Here is a 20,268-nt window from a genome sequence, read left to right as displayed (position 1 = left end):
GGTGACCTTGAAATATTGCAGCAGAGCTTCAGCCCTTGTCCATCGCTCGGCAGTGGTGCTGTAAGGTGTCGGGGCTCTGTACATTGCAGATATCACATCAGCTCCTGGCACCGGCCCATTGCCCGAGCTCCTTTAAAAATAGACAAGCGCTCCTTTATTGTTTCCAAAACAGACGTTGCTGCTGCAGCTTTTCAGGTCAGCTGATAATGCGTCTCTCCATGCTGATGGTGGTTATTTATATCCATGGTATGCAAGCTGGAAGAATGTGCTAAACAGCGCTCAGTGCATTCCTCCAGCCTCGTGCCGTCCACTGTGATGGATTTATAGCTTGTACACAGGGATACAGACCCTATGCAGGCCTAACCCTTCCAATGCATTGTTCACTGCAGGTACTTCCATGACACCTCTGCTATATACTGTCAGCACATTTACAGCACGCCATCATTTTGGCTGTCACATACAAATAGCTGGATTTATGGCTAAATGATGGGCCCCCCTCCTTGCTGTGGGGAAAGTGATATTCAGAATCCCCATGTCCGCAGTGAGTTCTTTCAGCCCTGGCAGGTGAAGGGTTACTAATACTACTAGATCGCCAGGATACCATTTATTTTAAGGTGTGAAGAATGTATTTTTTTGTCGTGTGATGCAGCGCTTTAAATGCCATTCCGTATCCCGATGTCATCACACGTGATCTAATTATAATGATTTAATATTATGTCCTTGTTATTGTCACATCTCTTTCCTTTATGGATGTTGGTAAACGGTGAATGATGACCGGATTTGAGCTGGTGTAAGGCACAAGCTCCTTGCTTGCCCTTAGCATAGATCCTCCACTGCAGTACAGATGCAGCACGTGAGAAGGTACCGGCTCACATCTCCGCACTTGCTCCACTGCAGCGCTCATACAAGGTCCAAGTTCATAGGTCATTTTATCTTATTTTGCAGGATAGACTGGAAATTCAGGTTACATTATTACTGCATTTATACTACCCGGCTATAGAAACTTCCTTATCCATATTATATAATTTTTCTAATCTCCCTAAAACGAAATATAAGAAATTCAATAAATCTTGACTCTAAGTTCCCCACCTGTGTTTCCACGGTAAACAAATTGTGTGTATTCCTAGAATCTTACACCCTACTTTTTGCGTTTCACAGTCAAGATAGAAGAGTGGCTGCAGCAGAATACACAGGAGCTGTAGACAGAGACTACCCTTACTTAAAGGGGTTTCCCATCAATCAAGTTAGGCCCTAGCCACAGGGTAGGCTCCATAGAGATGAATAGGGCAGAACGGACATCCGCGGCCGCCTGCTTCATTCATCTCCGAGAGCGACAAGGAGTACAACGGAGGAATCTGGGACCTCGTCAGACCCCTTGTTCTTGTGATCTGTTGGGGTCTCAACACTGATACTAGGGCCTATACTGCGGATGGGGCATAACTTGATTGTTGGGGAAAACCCATTTAATATTAGATTTATAGGGATAACGACTGCACGTGATGATCTCCATTCCATTGCTGGTGATTGAATGACGTGTCTAATGCGGCTCTCCACCTCCTAAAGGAAATCTACCACGTGGATGCAGTGTAGTACACAAAGTTCCCTCAAAGCTGATCAGTTTATCCTAATGGCCTACTATTGGGGAAAAGTCTTTTAAAATTATGCAATATATAAGATGGAGCCAGAAGGGGCTTCTGTGATGTAGACAAGAGCCCCTGAAGCTTATTTACAGTTTTCTAGGAACATTTTCTCTAAAACGAGGCCATTAGGAAGAACGGATCTATTTTCAGGGAACATGTAGTAGATTTCCTTTCAATTTATGGGTAATGTAAAGGTTAACCCTGTAGACTGGTTGCTAGGGACGTGCTACCCTGGAAAGAAAGTATCCATAGCAACAAGACCTAGCTGCGATTCGGCTTGGGGGGGGGGGGGGGGGGGGGTTAGTCGCATGGCGTGTTCTGATATTAATCAGGAATATATATTGCTGTCTGATATTGCTAAAAACCCTTTTTATCCCTGAGCATGTTAGTGTTTTGGGGAATATTTCTATAGTCATAGTGAGGTCTCCCAAACAAGAGCACAGTCATAATAATCTGGCTGGGTGAACCATTGATTTATAATGGAATTTGTTTGAGTTCAGTTTTGTTGCTATGATAAGAGTAGTAGCTGCTATTGGATCTTGGCTATTTTGTGTCCTAATAAAGCTTATAGATGTGGCATGGCAGCTAAAATATGGGCTCAAGGAATAAAGATGGTCCTACTTCACCATAAACATCCACGCCAAGCATGGCCAAGTACATGTGGTTTTTAGTGTATAAAATAATAATAACCAACTTAAACTGCTTTTCCAGCTGATGTTCTATATAGTAGGATATAGATCAGTTGTTTGCCGACTGTGGAAGAAAGGCAGTAGATCAAATGATGAGACTGAGGAGTCGTATTGCTGCTTGGCAACACTACAGTTACGCTGAACATATGCATGGACATATACTGGAAAATGGAGACATCCTCTTTTGTCTGTCTGCTGATTTTATGCTGGAACCTCCAGGAAACACAGAATGCACAGACGTGTGTGGAGGCCACTGGGGGATGGATGCCACTGTATGGCATCCACCTCTAGCCTCCTCTGAGCATATGCTCAGTCGCCATATAAAGACAGTGACATTACAGGGGAAACGCGGATGTGCCTTTTCACTTCATTGTAAGGACACATTGGAAATTCTATTGGTACATCCTTAAAACGGAGGGCGATAATTGGATAAGAACGTAGGGGAGATTTAACAGAAGTGTCTGAGGTAAAACTATTCTAGTTGCCCATGGAAACCAATCAGAGCTCATCTTAAATCTTATAAACAGTTGTGCCAACATAAACTCTGGTTGCCAAAGGCTCTCAGCTGTGTCTGATAAATCTCCTCTATAACCTAAATGTATCATATTTTACCTTTTTGGGCTGTCCCATAATTGTATGTCAATCTCCAGTCAGGTTCCTCCAGTCTGGCAGGTATGTGAATACTATAAATGAGACCTCATGCACATGGCTGGATGCATACAGGCCGTAAACAAAGGCACACATTGCCCCCCTCGCCCGTGTGCGGTCAGCACATTCACAAGGCACGCACAACGCCTGCGCTGTGTTGGTGCCCAATAAAAATAACAATTCCTTTATTTATATAGCGCACACAGATAACGCAGCGCTGCACAGAGCTTTCCAAATCAAAGCTATGCCACCATGATCTGCCAGGGGGTTTATAACTACAATCAGGGCCAGTTTTGGACAACGTGGGGCCCTGGGAAATATTCAAAATTGGGGCCCCGAATAAATATTTTAGTAAGAGGCTGCCTTTAGCCCTGTTACAAGCAGTAGTATGATAACAGTCTGTAATATGGGAGTGAAGGAGAATTTTATAGTAGATAGACAGATGATGGGTAGATTGATAATAGAAGTTAAATATGAAAGATATAGATTTATAGATACAGTAGAGGAGAGATCAATTGATAGATATTAAATTAAATGAGCAATACATCCTCTGCCCACAAAGTCCACATGCAGAGGGCAAATACCCAGTTTGCTGCCCACTAACCCAGGCCCTGACTACCATATCTTGAATTTGATTAGTGGTCAGGACCCCAGCTTGAAGTAGATTTTTTTTTTTTTTTTTTTTTTTTTTCCCTAAAATTTAAGAAAAACCTAAAAGGCCATAACTGGAGCAAATGCCAGAGTCCTCAGAGATGGTGTTGTATACTTCTCGTTTCATCAATCCCAGCATGCTCAGGACTAAACACGTGCTGCCTACAATGTCCTCACAGTAAGGTGACCTTATTACTGCACTTTGTTTAGTCATGGTGCGAGAGCCCACAATTCTGGGTATGAGAAAACGGGAAGTTTGGCCATGACTAGTTTGGGGAAGTTAGATTATTTGCAAACTGGACCCAGGGATGGAACAAAGGTAGACTTTTTTTTTTTTTTCCTCTATTACTTCTGTCCTCTGTTTCTTATGAACTCCTCTTTGAATCTATGTGCTATATTACTACCTTTGGTGTTATCCTGTCCTCTGTGTCGCCCAATGCCTCTCACTTGACGGGCCTGTTGTTCATGTGATAGAGGGAATTGTTTCTGTTGGGCATAGTAGGCCTGCAGGTGCTGTCCAGGGGTTAAAAAAGATGTCTGTTTTCTTCCAAAAATGGTTCCACAACCATGGTCGGCTGGCATTTCCAGTCTTATTGAGGTAGTCAGTCCCATTGTATCTAATGCTGGACGACAAATCTAGAGTAGATTAAGGCCTATTGCCCGTGAGGCAGAGGGCGTGCAGCTCACATCACTCGTATCACATGCTTTCTAGAGCGGTCAGCCGGATGTTAGAGAAGGTATACGATGTTGCACACATCAAACACGATAGTGGGCAATAGGCCTAGGACTGTCAAGTTGTACTTTGAAACATATATTATTTACACCTGAAAACCGTTTTTGCGTAATTTTGGAGCACAAATTATTATTTTTATTTTTTGCAAATTTACTCCCTTTTGTCGTACTGCTCACAAAAATCTAAAAAAAAACAAAAGGTCTAAAGCCTTAATAAATGTGGGGCACCCCATTGGAATGGCTTTGAGAGGTGCCACTAACTACCATCTGTTTCTTAGCCAATTTGTTTTAGGACAAAAAGAAGTTTTCTGCGCACATTTTAACCTGTTGGTGGTGGTGGGTCCCCTGTTACCTGCCCTTAGCTGTGTAATGCGGTGATACATTTCCTTACTATCCTGTCTCTTATGTTATGGAAGTAACTTTGCCATTAAAGGCATGTGGAGACGTGAAGCCATTGATGCTCACCTGGGGGATCCTGGAGAATATTCCAGTTACATTATTCAGAAAAACATTACCTCGTAGTAACCTTGTGAGGCAGCCCCCTTAACAGCATGCATGACCTGAAGTCAAAGGGGACTACCTTACAAGGTAGCCATGAAGCAAAGCTTTCCGGATCTCATCCTGGAAAATGTATTTGCATATTCCATTTCCCATAATCCTGCCTTTTTTTTTATTGATCAGATTGACAGCATGATGAAGAGTCACCTTGCTGGTTATGGATGCTAGTACCCGGTGTAAAACACTGTATTCTTTCATTGGTTACTTGTAAGAATCCAATGTTGGGTTTTTTATTTGTTGGCTGGAGTGGAAAAGGGTAATTTTACCACGTGTCCCTAGAAGAGGCATCTTCGAGACAATTGGAAGAAATGATGTTATAATCTTGTTCCGCCCAACATGTAGTAGATGAGATATTTGGATTTCTTTCTGTACTTTCTTTAGGTGTAGTGAGATATTCACCATCTCCTTCTCGGCTTTCTACATGTGATACTCCCAGGTTTATGTAATAAAACTGCGTTTGTATCTCTTCCTATTACTAATGCATGCCGAGAAACAAGTTAATGCAGTTGTGTATTAGAGGAGGAAAGCTTGCTGTCAGAAAATAGCGATTAGTCAGCAAGTCCAGTATCTGGGAGGGATTTCTGAGGAAGACGACTTGTATAACTACTGTGACCGTGGAATAATCTGCAGTGTGCATAGCATTCATCACATACATATTCCAATATCCCTCTGCATAGGAAAGAAAAGTTAAAGGAAACCTACCACTTGTAGTGGCAGGTTTCTGATGGAAATACCGGGCACCAGCTCAGGGTGAGCTGGTGCCGGCGCTTATTTTCGTTAGTGTTTTAAACCGCGGTATCGCGGTTTAAAACACTTTTTAAACTGTATAGCCGGCGCAGGCAGGTACGCGCTCGGCGCTTACCGTGCGCGCGGCTACATAGGAAGTGAATGAGAGCCGCGCGCATGGTAAGCGCCGAGCGCGTACCTGCCTGCGCCAGCTATACAGTTTAAAAAGTGTTTTAAACCGCGATACCACGGTTTAAAACACTAACAAAAATAAGCTCCGGCACCAGCTCACCCTGAGCTGGTGCCCGGTATTGCCATCGGAAACCTGCCACTACAAGTGGTAGGTTTCCTTTAAGTTAAAGGGGTTGGCCACTTTACTTCATGTTTTTGTAATGTATGGGGGGACAGGATATTAGGAAATTACCAATTTACATCTATTAATGGTTCTGCTGCTTTCTTGATATGTGAAGTCAAGCCTCCTATCTTATACATCATCAGCCAGACATTCCCAAATATAAAGTGGCTGCAGATGTGATCGCTATCTGTCCTTGAACAATCACCCTACCAGGATCTTATGATAGTATTCATGAATAGAAGATCAAGGTCCTGTCAGGGTGATTGTTCATGGACAGAGATCACATGACCCTCCATCTGCAGCCATTTTATGGTCAGGGACGTCTGACTGATGAGGTAAAAGACAGAAATCTTCACTTCGCATATCAAGAAAGCAGAACAGAACTATTAATAGATAGATATATATTGGTAAATTACCTAATCTCCTGCCCCACCACACTTACACACATATTACCAAAAACATGAGAGAACAAGGCCAATCACATTTAAATATAGCCCAGCTTGTGTATTTTTTAATATTCTGAATGCATAGGGATTAAAATGGCAATATTATCAACGTGTACCTCCATAGTGTAGAAAAATAAGATGTAAGCTTAGTCTAAGAAGACTTAAAATCCAGTAACAGAAGGATTGACAGAAATTGTGCCCTGAATTAGCCCCTGCTGAGCATAATACATTGTTGGTTTAAAGAGACGGTTACCTTTTTTTTTTTTTTTTTTTTTTTTTTTCCTTTCTTTCTTCCATTGGCTAAACTACTATGGATCCTGGCACGTTCTTTTAAGTGATCTAAGGCCTCATTCACACGACCGTAATTGGTGACAGTGATCCGACAGCACAATTTGTATCCAAATCCTGGTCCCCATAGAGGTCTATTACACGCAGTCACGGTGTGTCTCACTGGACCATGACTGAGACGGACGGCCAAGGCTGCTCAGCTTTCTATGGAGAGGGAAGAGATCTCCCAGACGCATGCTATGGCTAAGTTCTGGCCCGTGTGAGCACACTGTTGTGTAGCCCAAGATGTTATTTTCTGAAGGCACATGATTATTGGGGGGGGGGGGGGGGTCAAGATGGTTTAAAGCTGTATTAAAACTTACTGACCAATATGAATAGGGCTACATCTTTGGGGTAATTGTAGTCTCTGGGCTTTTTAAGGAGGATAATTCTTCTGTCCTCCCAGTAGGTAAATCTATAGATAACTCTAGATGCCCTTGCAGTGCTGCGCTCCAGCATCATGGGATTGATATCAAAGCAGAGGAAGAAGCAATAGTGTAAATGCTTAAAAAAACTAGGTGCTATCTTTTTAGAAGGAAAGCAGAGGCTGAACGTCAGGGTGTGATGGGTGGGAGGTCCTCCTGAGCATGGCCACCACTATGCTCCTGGATAGCGCCCCACTCGCCCTTAACGACGCTTCATCAGGGTTTCTTGCCTCTGTTTTTATTTATTCATTGACTTTTCCATTCTCTGCCAAGATCTCGTACATCACTAGGCTCACTACACGGCTGCATTGTAATGTGTTGTAGAACGTGTTTTATAAATATCACTTTTTTTATAATTTGGTGAAATTAATTTGAGGATTTTTAAATTTCTATTTTTTGCATGCTGATAAATATATGGCTGGGATTGTAGACTTTCAGTGAAAGTTTCTTATGCAGACTGAAAGTGAATCCAGTGTCTCATCCACAACAGGTTACGACAGGTCAGGGAGGGGTCTGTGAACTGTTCCGGGGGAGGAGGAGGCGAATACGTTGCAGTAGAGGGATATTGAGCCGTGGCTCATGTGAAAGCCTGTCAGATGAGGAACTCGCATGGCCTCCTGTAGATTGTAAAGTAGGAGGTGAATTTCCGAGATCTAACGTCTAGGTGGCTACATATACATGCACTTTTATGTATTCATCAGGGCTGCTGCTGTATACAGGACACTGTAACGTATGGAGAAGAAGACCCTGATGTTTGCCATCCATCTTTCATGAAGCCATATTCCTATTGTGGTCCTTAGTCCTGTGCATGTTCTGTTCTCCAATTATGGAGTGTTTTTTTTAATTTTTTGGTGGTCAGAAATAAGACTTCACCTCAAGTGTGGGAGGCTTGTCTCGAGCTAAGTGCCTGGTAGCCTTTCCCATCAGTGTCTGCGAGAGATAAGCAACAGGAAAATCTGGCCAGGAAGATGTTTCTTGTGCAACCTGTTCCTTGTCCGTTCTAAATGTTTGTCAATTGCTTCAAATAAACAAGTTCCCCGTAAACTGGTTGTCCACCGCTGTTCCAAACCGTTACTCCTATCCTGCATGAAGATACAATTCCTATAAATCTGTGTCAGTTTTTCAAATACAAAAATAAAAGCAAAACTCTTTTTTGTTGCTTAATAAAGCATCATACAGAGATTTCTACATCCTACAGCGATTTCTATACATATTCCTGACAACTTTGTCTCCTTTGCTCCCACATTGTCAGGAATATGTATAGAGATCTCTGTATGACACCTCCCCCTCCTCCTCTTCACAATCCTGTGTCAGCATTTGAGGGTAAATGCACATGATCTGGATTACTTGCAGATTTTTGGAATTTTTTTGACATAAATCCCCTGCATCTGTCACTTAAAAAAAAAAACCTGCAGCATAGCCGTTTGTAGTTGCAGTTTTCAAGGTGGTTTATTTGTCGGAGAATGGCACAAAAGCAGCACCAAAACCTGTGGCTGAAACTGCAATCAGTTCCAGGCGAAATCTCGAGGCATTTGTGACCTATAACCTTCCCCCTCCCTCACATATTGTGATGTGCCGTCTCTTCATACTTCTCCTTACTTCCTGTTTTCCCTACATGTCAGGAAATGGCAGAGAACTGTTCTGTCAGTCACTTCTCGACTGATGGATGACACTCTGCTGCATGGTCTGGGAGAATCCCACAGATGTTTCTTAAAGGGGTTGACCATATCGTGTTGACTGCTGCTCTTCTGCAGCATTGGGACAGTATAAATAAAAGCAGAGCATCCCCTGAGAAGACCATACCTGTACCGCGCAGCACCTTCTGCTGCCCCCTTGTGGTGGTGGTGTGATGTGATTTGAGGATTTAAGGGCAGGTCACCGCTGCAAGCAATCATTGATTTCTGTGGTAACACGCCTGTATGTAGGACAATGTCTCATAGGAGATGGTACTGCTATACCAAAGATTAATGCGGCTGTAATGTAGATTTGGGGCAAGCTTAGTTAGGCAGCACATTGTCACATTTAGCATTGAGATAATAGAGCATATTCCCGTTGCGATTACTGGCACTCCCATGTACTGGAAACTAGGCTATGTTCACACCTCGTTTTTGGATTCCTAACCTATCCTTACAATGGGGGTCCCTGAGAGCATGCACAGACTGGTCATGACACTGCCATAACTGACCCTCCACGGATAGGAATGGCAGCTAATGAGAAGATATTTTATGAACCAGGGCGCTGTAGAAACATCTAAGGCTACATTCACATCTTTATTTTTTTGTTTATACTCAAGGCAAGCTACCAACATATATGCTGAGCGTATACTGGCAGACTGAAGCATCCGCATAGTATACACCATATACTGTGGATAGGGGCAGCTAGCTATGTAGATCCATCCTGCTGCTGAGCGATGTATGGGGGTTTGGATACAACGTGGTGCATCTGTCCCTGGTCTCCGCTGAGCATGCGCTCTGGGAAGCCCCAGTGATTTCGCTGTCCATATAAGGGGAAAACACCCTGGACATCAGCGTCAGCCAATCACAGCCTGGTGCCGATGGTCACTCCTATTCAGGAGGATACGTCCTAGCCCACTATTGTAAGTACAAGTATCCTCACTATGTAGAGCCAAAACATGACAAATACAACCTAATAGATGTATATTGTAATTAAATTATCATCCTGGCCCCCAACATTTAATCATAGAAAAGATGAAGAGGCCAACCCCTGTAGCCGGAGAAGAGGTAGGACCGAACTGCTCCCAGAAAAAATGAAATTCTGGAGAATTTCTTTAATGAATGACCTGTAGGAACAGGACAGTGGAGCGATGGAGCAAAACTGATAAAAATAAGATGAAGTTTGTAGGGTCACTCCTCAGTGCCATGCACAGTCCTCACCACGTCATGTGGGTTCTCCAGGTGTATAGGACAGCAGTGGATAGCCTGTAACACTATTCTGCAGTCTATTAGACAATTGTTTTGTTGGGGCCACAATTCTTACAGTAGGGAAGTGCAGTCGTATTGGTTTTCTATTGGTATTGGCTTCTTTGGATCTGAAAAGACCATACAGTTGTTACAGTAAATATGTATATGATGCTTACAAGCTACAGTACTTTTTTGGGCTTTTGGGTTTGGGCACAAATCTTGAATGTTCAGGCATCTGCTGGCCAGCTGAAAGCTTGTTATTTTATGTAACTAGTACAAGGCTACGTGTGAATGGATAGAAGAGTTTAGGGCTCGGCCTTGTCAGGAATCATACACAAGTTCTAATTGCTAAGTTAGTTTTTAGGAAGCTTTTTTTTTTTTTCACGTGACTTTGTTTATAGCTGGCTCTATCTGTAGTTCCTCTATACATATCTAGTAAGACAATGGTTCCTTGTATGAAGAGAAGGCATCAAATTGTCTCCTAGCAGCCGTAAAAACAGTAAGAGATTGGAGGGGCTGTCATAATAGTCCTAAACACAATGACCGTTCTACATCTCCTCTAAACCTGCGTCTACATGTAAAATATTACACATTGTTATCCAGGTAGTATAAAGTTCTCCGGAACCTTAAAGGGATCATGTAGCCAGACTTGGCCACCCTTAAAGATAACCTGCCTGCCTCTGCCCTAATCTGTAATGTAATAATCCTAGAACTAAAAACCTTTATTTTAGTAATATGTTAATTACCTGCAGAGGCTTCTGGGGTGTGTACTAGCCTTCTCTCCCAGTGCCCGGCCAGGCTAGTATAACACGCCCCAGTAGCCTCTGCATTTAATTTATATGTTAAATACTTAATTTTATTAACAAGTTAGGTTCCAGTATTATTATTACAGATTAGGGTAGAGGCAGGGGGGAGGAATCTACCATCAGATCTACCTATGATAGTAGAGTTCTCATAGTAGGTTCCCTTTATGCTGCAGGACCAGTGTCTTGTTTGTCTCTTCCAATGTGTGATGCATCACTCTGCCTGTGTATTGTTGGAGTTCTGTCCGTCTCCGGTTTCCTTCTAAATATTCTGTGACCTTTTTGCAGGATCGCACCAGAACATTTGACATGCATTCACTGGAAAGCTCCCTGATCGACATCATGAGAGCAGAAAATGATTCACTGAAAGGTAAATTCTGCATTTTCCCCCTCTTTCCATGCAATTTGCTTCTCTTCTAGGGTTAAGCAGCTTATATGTGGCATGTGGACATTCGGGGGATTTGACTGGCATTACTGACTGGGCTCTCATGTTCTGCCCTCTCATTTCTCCATCTTTAGTGTTTGCCCCCTTTCAGTCTCGCTTCTGGTGGGTGCGCCACCATTTGTATTGTTATCTGCATTTTTGTAAGATGTTGCTTGAATATTTCTTCAGATGAGTGACTGGTAGGAATTGGAGCTTTAAACGAAATCTACCGTCTAAATTTGTGTTAAACCAGGGACAATTGCTCATAGATCCAGACACTGACTGTTTTTATCTTATTTGTTATCCATAGCTTCTTTCTTCTAAAAGCAACTTTTATAATTATGCTAATGAGCCTGAGGGAGCTACCCTAGTGGGCTAGCTTTACAGACTGTTACACTGTTTCCCTCTGCTCTCTCAGCACTTGTGCAGTGAGCAGGAAGAGCTGTCTGAAAAGCTTCATAAGGTAGCCATAGATAACAAGTATAAGAAGATTACTACAGTCACGGTTCCTGGATCTATGAGTAAGTGTCCCTGGTTTATCATTTTTGGTTTTGATGGTAGATTTCCTTAAACACTTAGCTGAACCTCCTCGACACCAGGGCATAATCTGTGTCATTGCCCCAAACTACCATGTACCAAATGTAATGGTGTCTGAATCCCTAGCGGGCACCCGTGTAAGAGTCCACTACTTCTACATTCCCACTTCTATATCTACACTACACGCCAAGCATGTTTTGTAGATTTTGCATGGATACATATTATTTTGGAGCAGCAGTTATAAGGAAGAAGCGACAAATGCATAGTATAGTACATATAAGCCATCTCTCCTGACCAAGGGCTCCTCTATCCACTGTATTACAATTCTTTACAACCTCAAGTCCAAACGTACCCCCAGCTTCTAGCAAGCGGATATTAAAAAAGGATCCCTAGAAATCGACAATCTTGAAAGTCTGTATTTTGACTCAGGTTTTTAGTAATTCTAATAAACTATATTTTACATGGATTCTCTCTGTAAGGCTGCGTGCACACGTGCCGTTTACATCGCATTTTGAATCGCAATACAACAACTGCGGAGGTTTGTCTTTTTACATTGCTGTTAACACTTGCATTCTGTTACCGCAAATGTTTACAGCAATGTAGATCTCCTCTCCTCAGATGTTTGTATGTAAATGCAGCCTCAGTGGAAGTGATCACAGTACAAACAGTAAATGGGAACGACTAGTGTGAAACAAAAGTTAGAGTAGCTTTTTATTTTACTACTTACCTGGGCCTTCAAATGTTCCTTCAAATAGGTTCCTATTTTGGATACGTTTTTAATGCGTTTTAAAGTGATTTAAAGCTAATTTGAAATGCATCCTTAAAGGCAGGTGTATTTTGGGATGTGTGTTGACCGATGCACGCAGAAATGCAATTAAAATGCCTTACAGAACCTTTCATGGTCGGCATTTAGCATAAAGCCAAATGAACGCAGACCTGTCAGGGCTATTGGGGACACAAAACCACCTATGACTGTCCTTGTACAGCCCAGTTTCTGATGAGCTGGGGTCACCATTGAGCCCTGTGAGTGGCTGTAGTGGTCAGGTGGTCTGTAGGATAAGAACAAAAAAAATGGGGGGGGATATGGACAGACATTGCTGCATAAACACATGGCTACAGTGTTCAGTGGGTTTATGAAGGTTTTCGCAGCTCCAGCGTAGGGGGGACGGGCCTTTCTACGAAAACGCAAGGGATTGTAACCAGAAACTGGTTTGGTGCATTGTTTTTAATGCAAAACACTGGGAACTGGTTACCAATCGTATGCGTCTCCATAGAAACGCATATGCGATCAGGCCAAGGCGTGCGCCCGTACACTGGCGCTGTGTTTGTAAACTTGCTAGCGGTATGTGTGTCCGCACCCTCCTGACACTTAGGCAGTTCCATATGGCTTTTCAGTGTCCTGTTTCATGCATCGCTCCATGCATCCTGATGCAAGGAATCCCTTATTCGCAAATCAGAAGTGCCAAACACTAATCATGATCCATCACTATGATGCACAGACTCCCTTCTCCAGCACTGTGGTTGGTCTGTGAAACTGGACTCTGCACGGTTCGGGATTTGTGAATTGGCTTTGTGCCACAGAGCAGGATTACAGGAGCCATGGATGATGCTGGATGATCTGGACCAAACTAGACGTGAGATTTGTTTAGTAGGCTGCAAATATATTGCCAGATGACACAAGGTGAAAAGCGCTGACCCATAAATACATAGGGCACACATATGTTTACACCTGACCATTCCCACAGTGAATTGTTAACCCCCGTGTTTACCTCCCCACAAGACCTGCCTGTGGAAGGGCCTATGTGTGCGTCTCGGGTGTCTTTCATCTTCACATCAGAGACAATAGTCCTGTGGAGGAATGAGAATGAAGCAGATGATTGGCGCTGTAGTAGAGCGCACCATTATACCGCGCCTCATGGCCTAGAAGTGTTACTATGGGAATAGCGGAGGAGACTGCAGACAGACAAAGCCGACAAGGTGCTGGAAAATGTCACATTATCCCCGCTCAATAAACGTACTATATGCATGCCGGCAGATCGTGTGGGGAGGGGGGGACGTATACATTTAACACCTTTTTGTAATTGCTGCTTTTATACCTCACCATCAGCACCATAAAGCCTTTGTTATGTACACATAATACAGGCAGTCCCCAGGTTACATACAATATAGGGTCCGTAGGTTTGTTCTCAAGTTGAATTTGTATGCAAGTCGAAACTGTATATTTTATCATTTTTTTTTTTTTTTTTTTTTTTGCTGTAATTGGTCTAAGGACTATCAATAAATCTTCATTAGACCCCTCACAGCTGATCATTGCAATCTAGGACTATAGTAAAGCATCCAGAGGCTGGTGCATTGGCGTTTCTGCGATCGGGAATGAGCCGCCGGTGTTTTGTGTTAATTTAATGCAAAACACCGGCGGCTCGTTCCCGATCGCAGGCGTTTCCATAGAAACGCCGATGCGATCGGGACGCGGCATACCCCAGTGGGTGCAGTTCTGCCTGCGGTTTCAAACGCAGACAAAGCGGTGCGTGTGGCACCAGCCAGAGAGCTTCACCAGAGGTCATAGGGGTGAAAAAGGGTCGGGTGTCCTTAAGTAGGGGACCGCCTGTAATTGTATTCCACAAGACCTTACACCACAGTATATTGTTCCCAACAGTCCGATTGTGGAGCAGCACAGCGAGTATAATGATCGACCAATGGTGGGTGCACATTTTACACTTCCCATAATGGTAGGGTCTGCCCCCCGCGGCCTGCTTGTACTGAATTGTAGCTTATAAGACACATCAGAAAAGGATTACTAACGAGATCCCTTCCCTGGCGGTAGAGGATTTTCGGGAAGGACCTTTCCAAATCAATCTTGTTACACTATATTTTCTGTATCAATTCCTCAGTTTTCTAGATCTCTGCTTGCTGTCATTCTATAGAAAGATTCTATGATTACTTCCATTGGATAGAAATCTGTCATTGGTCATGTGATGTCACACAGGAGCACAGCTCTGATTACTGTATGTGATATAACGCCTTGTGCACCTGTGAGACATCACATGAACAGGGGCAGAACAGCTTTCTATAGAATGACAACAAACCAAGATCTAGAAAATTGTGAGGAATTGATTCACCACTTTCTCTAGACTTGGCAGTCTTACAGCTCCAACCAGTTCTGGCCTTGAAGAGCTTTCTGCACCCTGATACAGCACTTGGACAGGAGACAGGGCCGGAGCTGAGGTGTTGTGCCCCTGTAAACATAGTCAGACAACCCCTTTAAATAAGTCCATAACTTAAGGGGATTTGCTGGGGATGTATGTTGATGGCCTAATCGGTGGATATGATATCAGTATATATTTGGGCAATAATAGTGAGAGGCCTGCACATAGGATAACTATATTTAGCCCAGGCCAGCCTCTTTAATGTGTAGGTGCTCATCCGTGAAGTTGTGATTCTGTCAAAACATTTTTATGACATTTTATGCCTGTAAGTGACCAATTCCTGAACCCTTGCTGATCTTGAGAAAGGAAGCATCGTGTTTTTTTTTGGAGGGGAGTGAAGGTCCGCTATGTGTACAGCTGCCCCATCCATTCCTGCACTGAACCCCCTACTTAAAAACTCAGTGGGGATGCCAGTAGTGGGGGTTGCAGAAATTGGACATGCATGTGTTTTTAAACTGCTGAAGAATAGATTTGCCTAATTACATTGTCACCGTTGTGTTTACAAAACGAAAGTGTTAACAAAGCATTAACAAGCGCAATGTTGACAGCAATGTAATTGGCCCAATCTCCTCTTCCGCTGTTTGAAAACACATGCGTTCAACACAAACATAACACAACGTCTGACTGCAGCCTCAGCCTTTGCTTCCTTGAGACTAAACAAACGCAGTGTTTGCAGCGGAACGACCACTGTCGGGGCGCTTTGTGGACCCTAAACCACCCACAGTGTCCCAAATCATTTTTTATTTTTTCCTCTGGCAAGTAAAAAAAAAAAAACCTTTAACCCCTAGGCGCACCACGACGTTATACTACGTCCCCGGGGCTAGATGCTTAGCGCACCGGGACGTAGTATAACGTCTAGCTTCTGGGACCGGCTCACGAACGGAGCCGGTACCAGAAGCAGCGGCTGTCAGCTGTCTATCACAGCTGACACCGCGCTGTAACACCCGCGATCGGAGCCGGCTCCGATCGCGGGTGTTAACCCCTTACACGCCGCGGTCAAGCATGACCGCGGCGTGTAAGGGTGTTCCTGCTGTGGATCGGATCCCCCGTGCCGCTTACCGGGGGATCCGATCCTCTTCCGGGCAGCTCCGAGGACTGGCATGTGCCCCGGAGCTGCCCGGTCTCCATGGCAGCCAGACCCCTTCCGGGTCTGACTGCAAACTGTCTGAGCATGCGCAAGCTTGCTCAGACAGTTTACACTGCTCTACAATAAAATAGTATTGTAGAGCAGTGTATTGGACTTAAACCAGTGATCAGAGCATCACTGGTTTAAGTTCAAGTATGTAAAAGTAAAAAAAAATGCAAAAACAGTTAACACTACACATTATAATAAATAAAAAATAAATACATAAAATATAAGCCCCTAAAATGTCACTTTCCCATAAAAAACTTAATAAAGTATAAAAAAACATAAAAACACAAAAAAAACCTGCATATTTGGTATTGCCGCGTCCGTAGCAATCTGCATAATAAAACAGAATTGTTACTGGACCCGCACGGTAAACGCCGGAGGAAAAAAACGCAAAAAACGTTCAGAAAAAAGATAATTTTTAATTAATACCCTATAAAAAATGCTCTAAAAAGTGATTTTAAAAATTTTATGCACTCTAAAATAAGCCCACTAAAAAGAACAACTGTTCTCGCAAAAAATAAGCCCCTAACTAGATTTATCTGCCAAAAAATAAAAAAGTTATGCATATAAAAAGATGGTGATGCTAAAATGAATAAGATTTTCTCCAAATTAGTTTTTATTCAGTACAATTGAATAAAATACACGAAACCCCCACATATTTGGTATCCCTGCGTCCGTAACAATCTGTATAATAAAACAGAATTGTTATTAGATCCGCAAAGTGAACCCCGTAAAAAACAACCTAAAAAAACTCTCTCTGAAAAAGATGATTTTTTATTAATGCCCTTTAAAAATGCTCTAAAAAAAGTGATTTTAAAAAGTTACGCAATCTAAAATAAAACCACTAAAAAGAGCTATCATTCTTGCAAAAAATAAGCCCTTAAACAGATTTGTGAGGTGAAAAATAAAAAAGTTATACATATGAAAGACGGTGATGCTAAAATTAACAACAATTTTGCCAAATTACTTTTTATTCAGTAAAAATGGTAAAAAATAAAAAATATATATAAATGAAGTATTTTCATAATCGTGGCGACCCATAGAATAAAAATAATATACTATTTTTATGGTATGGTTAACGGCCAAATAAAAAACACATAAAAATTTTCCTAAAAATTGATGATTTTCATTTCCTCCACCAACAAAGAGTTATTTAAATCTCACCAATTAGCTGTAGATGCCCCAAAATTACATACCAGAAAAGTGCATCTCATGTGGCAAAAGAAATAAGCCCCTATAGGTCCACATTAAAAAAAAGAAAAAAATTATAGCCTGTACAATGTGACATAGCAAATCTGATTTGGATGGCGCCTCCTTCCCTTCTATGCCCGGCCGTGCGCCCATACAGAAGTTACCACCACATATAGAGTATCCGTGTACTCGGGAGAGATTGGGTAACAAACTTTGTGGAGCCTTTTTTAATTTAATCCATTTTAAATGTTTAATTTTCCACCCAAAATGAGTGTATTGTGAAAAAATATTACAATTTGCAGACTGCACCTCCATTTTGTTTTAACCCCTATAAAACACGTAAAGGGTTAACAAACTTCTTAAAAGTAGTTTTTCATACGTTGAGGGGTGTAGTTTCCACAATGGGGTAATTTACGAGTCTTGCTATTATTTAGGCCTCTCAGTGTCAATTAGAAGTTGATCAGGTCCATCTAAGTACGGGTTTTGGTGATTTTACAAAAAATGTGAAAAATGGCACCCAAATTCTGAGCCTCATAACATTCTAGTAAAATATGTGGAATCTTAAAAAACCATGCCAACATAAAGCAGACATTTGGGAAATGTAAGTTATGAATTTATTTGGGAGCTATGACTATCTGCATCAAAAGTAGAGAATTTAGAACGTTGAAAATAAAGAATTTTTCAAAATTTTTGCCAAATTTTGTTTTTTTTCATAACTAAACGCAAAAGATTTCATCCAAATTTTTAAACTAATTTGAAGTACAATGTGTCACGAGAAAACAATCTCAAAATCCCATGGATATCTCATAGCGTTCCAAAGCTATAACCACTTATAGTGACACAGGTCAGATTTGAAAAATGGGACCGCGTCCTTAAGGCCAAAATAGGCTGTGTCCCCTAGGGGTTAATACTTAGGCCGGCGGCACACATGGAGCTTTGAGCCCGTTTTTGGGCGGTTTTTAAGCAGTCAGTTAAACGCATGCGTTTTTGACCAGTTTTACAAATTATCTTAATTAAAACGGGTCAAAAACGGATGCGTTTTCGAAAACGTATCTGTTTTTTTAATGGACTGCTTAAAAACCACCCAAAACCGGGTTCAAAACGCCATGTGTGCCGCCGGCCTTACCCGAGTCTCTTGACCATCACCTGGATCATCACGCAGGCACCAGACATGAGTCCAATGCTTCTTATTGGCCTCTGCTTTAGACATGCGGTGGTGTTGTGTGTCTTTTATAGTGACCCTAGATGTAACAAGGTGTTTTGGGGCACAAGGTTCACAGCTGGTTTGCCTCCCAACAGAATGCTGTCTTTTTTTTTAATTAGTTTTTTATTGACCTTCTTTCTACACAAAGGGAGACTTTTTTTTTTTTTCTGCAATAGTTGGTTGAATGAAATGGATATGTGTGTTGTATGTGGCGGAAGCTTTCCTGTGATATGTGGTGTGAAGGCCTCTTGCATGACGTGAAGCTTTCACGAGCATGAATTTGTTGCTCAAAGAGAACCCTCCTGAGTATACAGTAGAAAGGGATATTTTTGGCACCGCATAATTGGCCTCCATTCAGTAACCTGTATGTACACCCTGTATATAATCTCTATAGTTGCTGTGTAATGTGTCTATAGCTGTCTATATTACTGTGTAAATTCTCTGTGGAGTAGCCTTAGCCCCCAGTGCCCGGCCAGGCTAGTACACGCCATAGTAGTCTCTGCAGGAAATTTACACATTACTAAAATAAAGTTTTTATAAATAATATATCGTTTAGTTTCTAAATGGTTTCATAACCTCTTTACAAAGTTTGATACTCAATAATTACAATTTTCTGCCTATGGCTTGTTTTTTTTTTTCTCCCTCATATGTGTGTGAATGATTTTATTGGTATCATTTTGGGTTTAATATATTGCAATTCATTTTTATTTTAATTTTTTTACATGGTTGTAAAAATAATCATTGCTGCTTTTATATCTACATACCATATACGTGAATGATATTTCTACAACCATGCAAAAAATAAAAATGACTTGCAATATCTATTATATCAAAATCTATTCACACATATGAGGGGAAAAAAAACAAGCCATAGGCAGAATTTTTATTATTAAAACTATGGTAAATATGTGTGTGACATTTTCATTTTGCTTCATAGTGCTTGCAAGTCTATATGAGGCAAGGACTCCAAACCTGCAGAGCTGGGCCAACTTAAAGGGCATCTTCCACCAGGATGAAGGACTGTTTGAAAATGAGCCTGAGTGCTTCCAGGCTCACCCCTCGGGCTCATTTGTATACAGTCTTTCATCCTGGTGGTGGTGTCTTTTAAAGAGGACCTGTCACCTGTAAAAACTGCACCAGGTGCAGCTAGCGGTATTGGAAACCTCCGATTAAGCTAGTGGACACTGACAATAGGAACTCTGAACCGCGCTCAAACTACATAGGCTGGTGGTGACTGCCAGGCCCCGCCCCCTCATGAATATGCCGGATCACTTTAATAACACTGGCAGACACTGCTCTGAGGTTTCCGATAACGCTAGCAGTGTAACACTGCTGCATCTGTTGTAGCACTAAGAGCTGCTTACTTTAGTAAGTTACTAGTGCCATTTTTATAGGTGACAGATCCTCTTTAAGGGTCCGTTTGCTTAGGCTGAAGGCAGCTTACTGACAAAGAGAAAAGGTGTTGGGCTGCATTTACCCAAATGTTCAGTGCTAGGAGGCCCCCTCTCCATAGAAAAGCATACGGGCCATACTATGGGGAAAGATGGGACGTATCCTATCCCTACTGTATCGTTCCGTGCGGCCATTACCATCAGCGGGGACGTATGTACGGCCGCAAGGTTGTCTGAACGCAGCCTTAAAGCTTCTTTAGTG

At 42.2% G+C, this 20,268-nt stretch overlaps 1 protein-coding gene across 4 annotated transcripts in view; it reads left to right on the top strand.

Annotated features, from left to right (window-relative positions):
- The window catches only part of CPEB4 (cytoplasmic polyadenylation element binding protein 4), a 53,125-nt gene that overhangs the window by 5,795 nt on the left and 27,062 nt on the right, over positions 1 to 20,268 (top strand). For all 4 annotated transcript variants that reach the window (XM_072146164.1, XM_072146163.1, XM_072146162.1 and 1 more), the window contains one exon: positions 11,210 to 11,291. In XM_072146164.1, coding sequence (XP_072002265.1) covers positions 11,231 to 11,291 — 61 coding nt within the window. In that variant the 5' untranslated portion in view covers positions 11,210 to 11,230. The remainder of the gene's footprint in view (positions 1 to 11,209; positions 11,292 to 20,268) is intronic.

The sequence above is a fragment of the Engystomops pustulosus genome, chromosome 4 (assembly GCF_040894005.1).
Source record: "Engystomops pustulosus chromosome 4, aEngPut4.maternal, whole genome shotgun sequence".
Lineage (NCBI taxonomy): Eukaryota > Metazoa > Chordata > Amphibia > Anura > Leptodactylidae > Engystomops > Engystomops pustulosus.
Note: the sequence above shows the minus strand (reverse complement) of the source record. Positions and strands in the feature narration are given on the sequence as shown.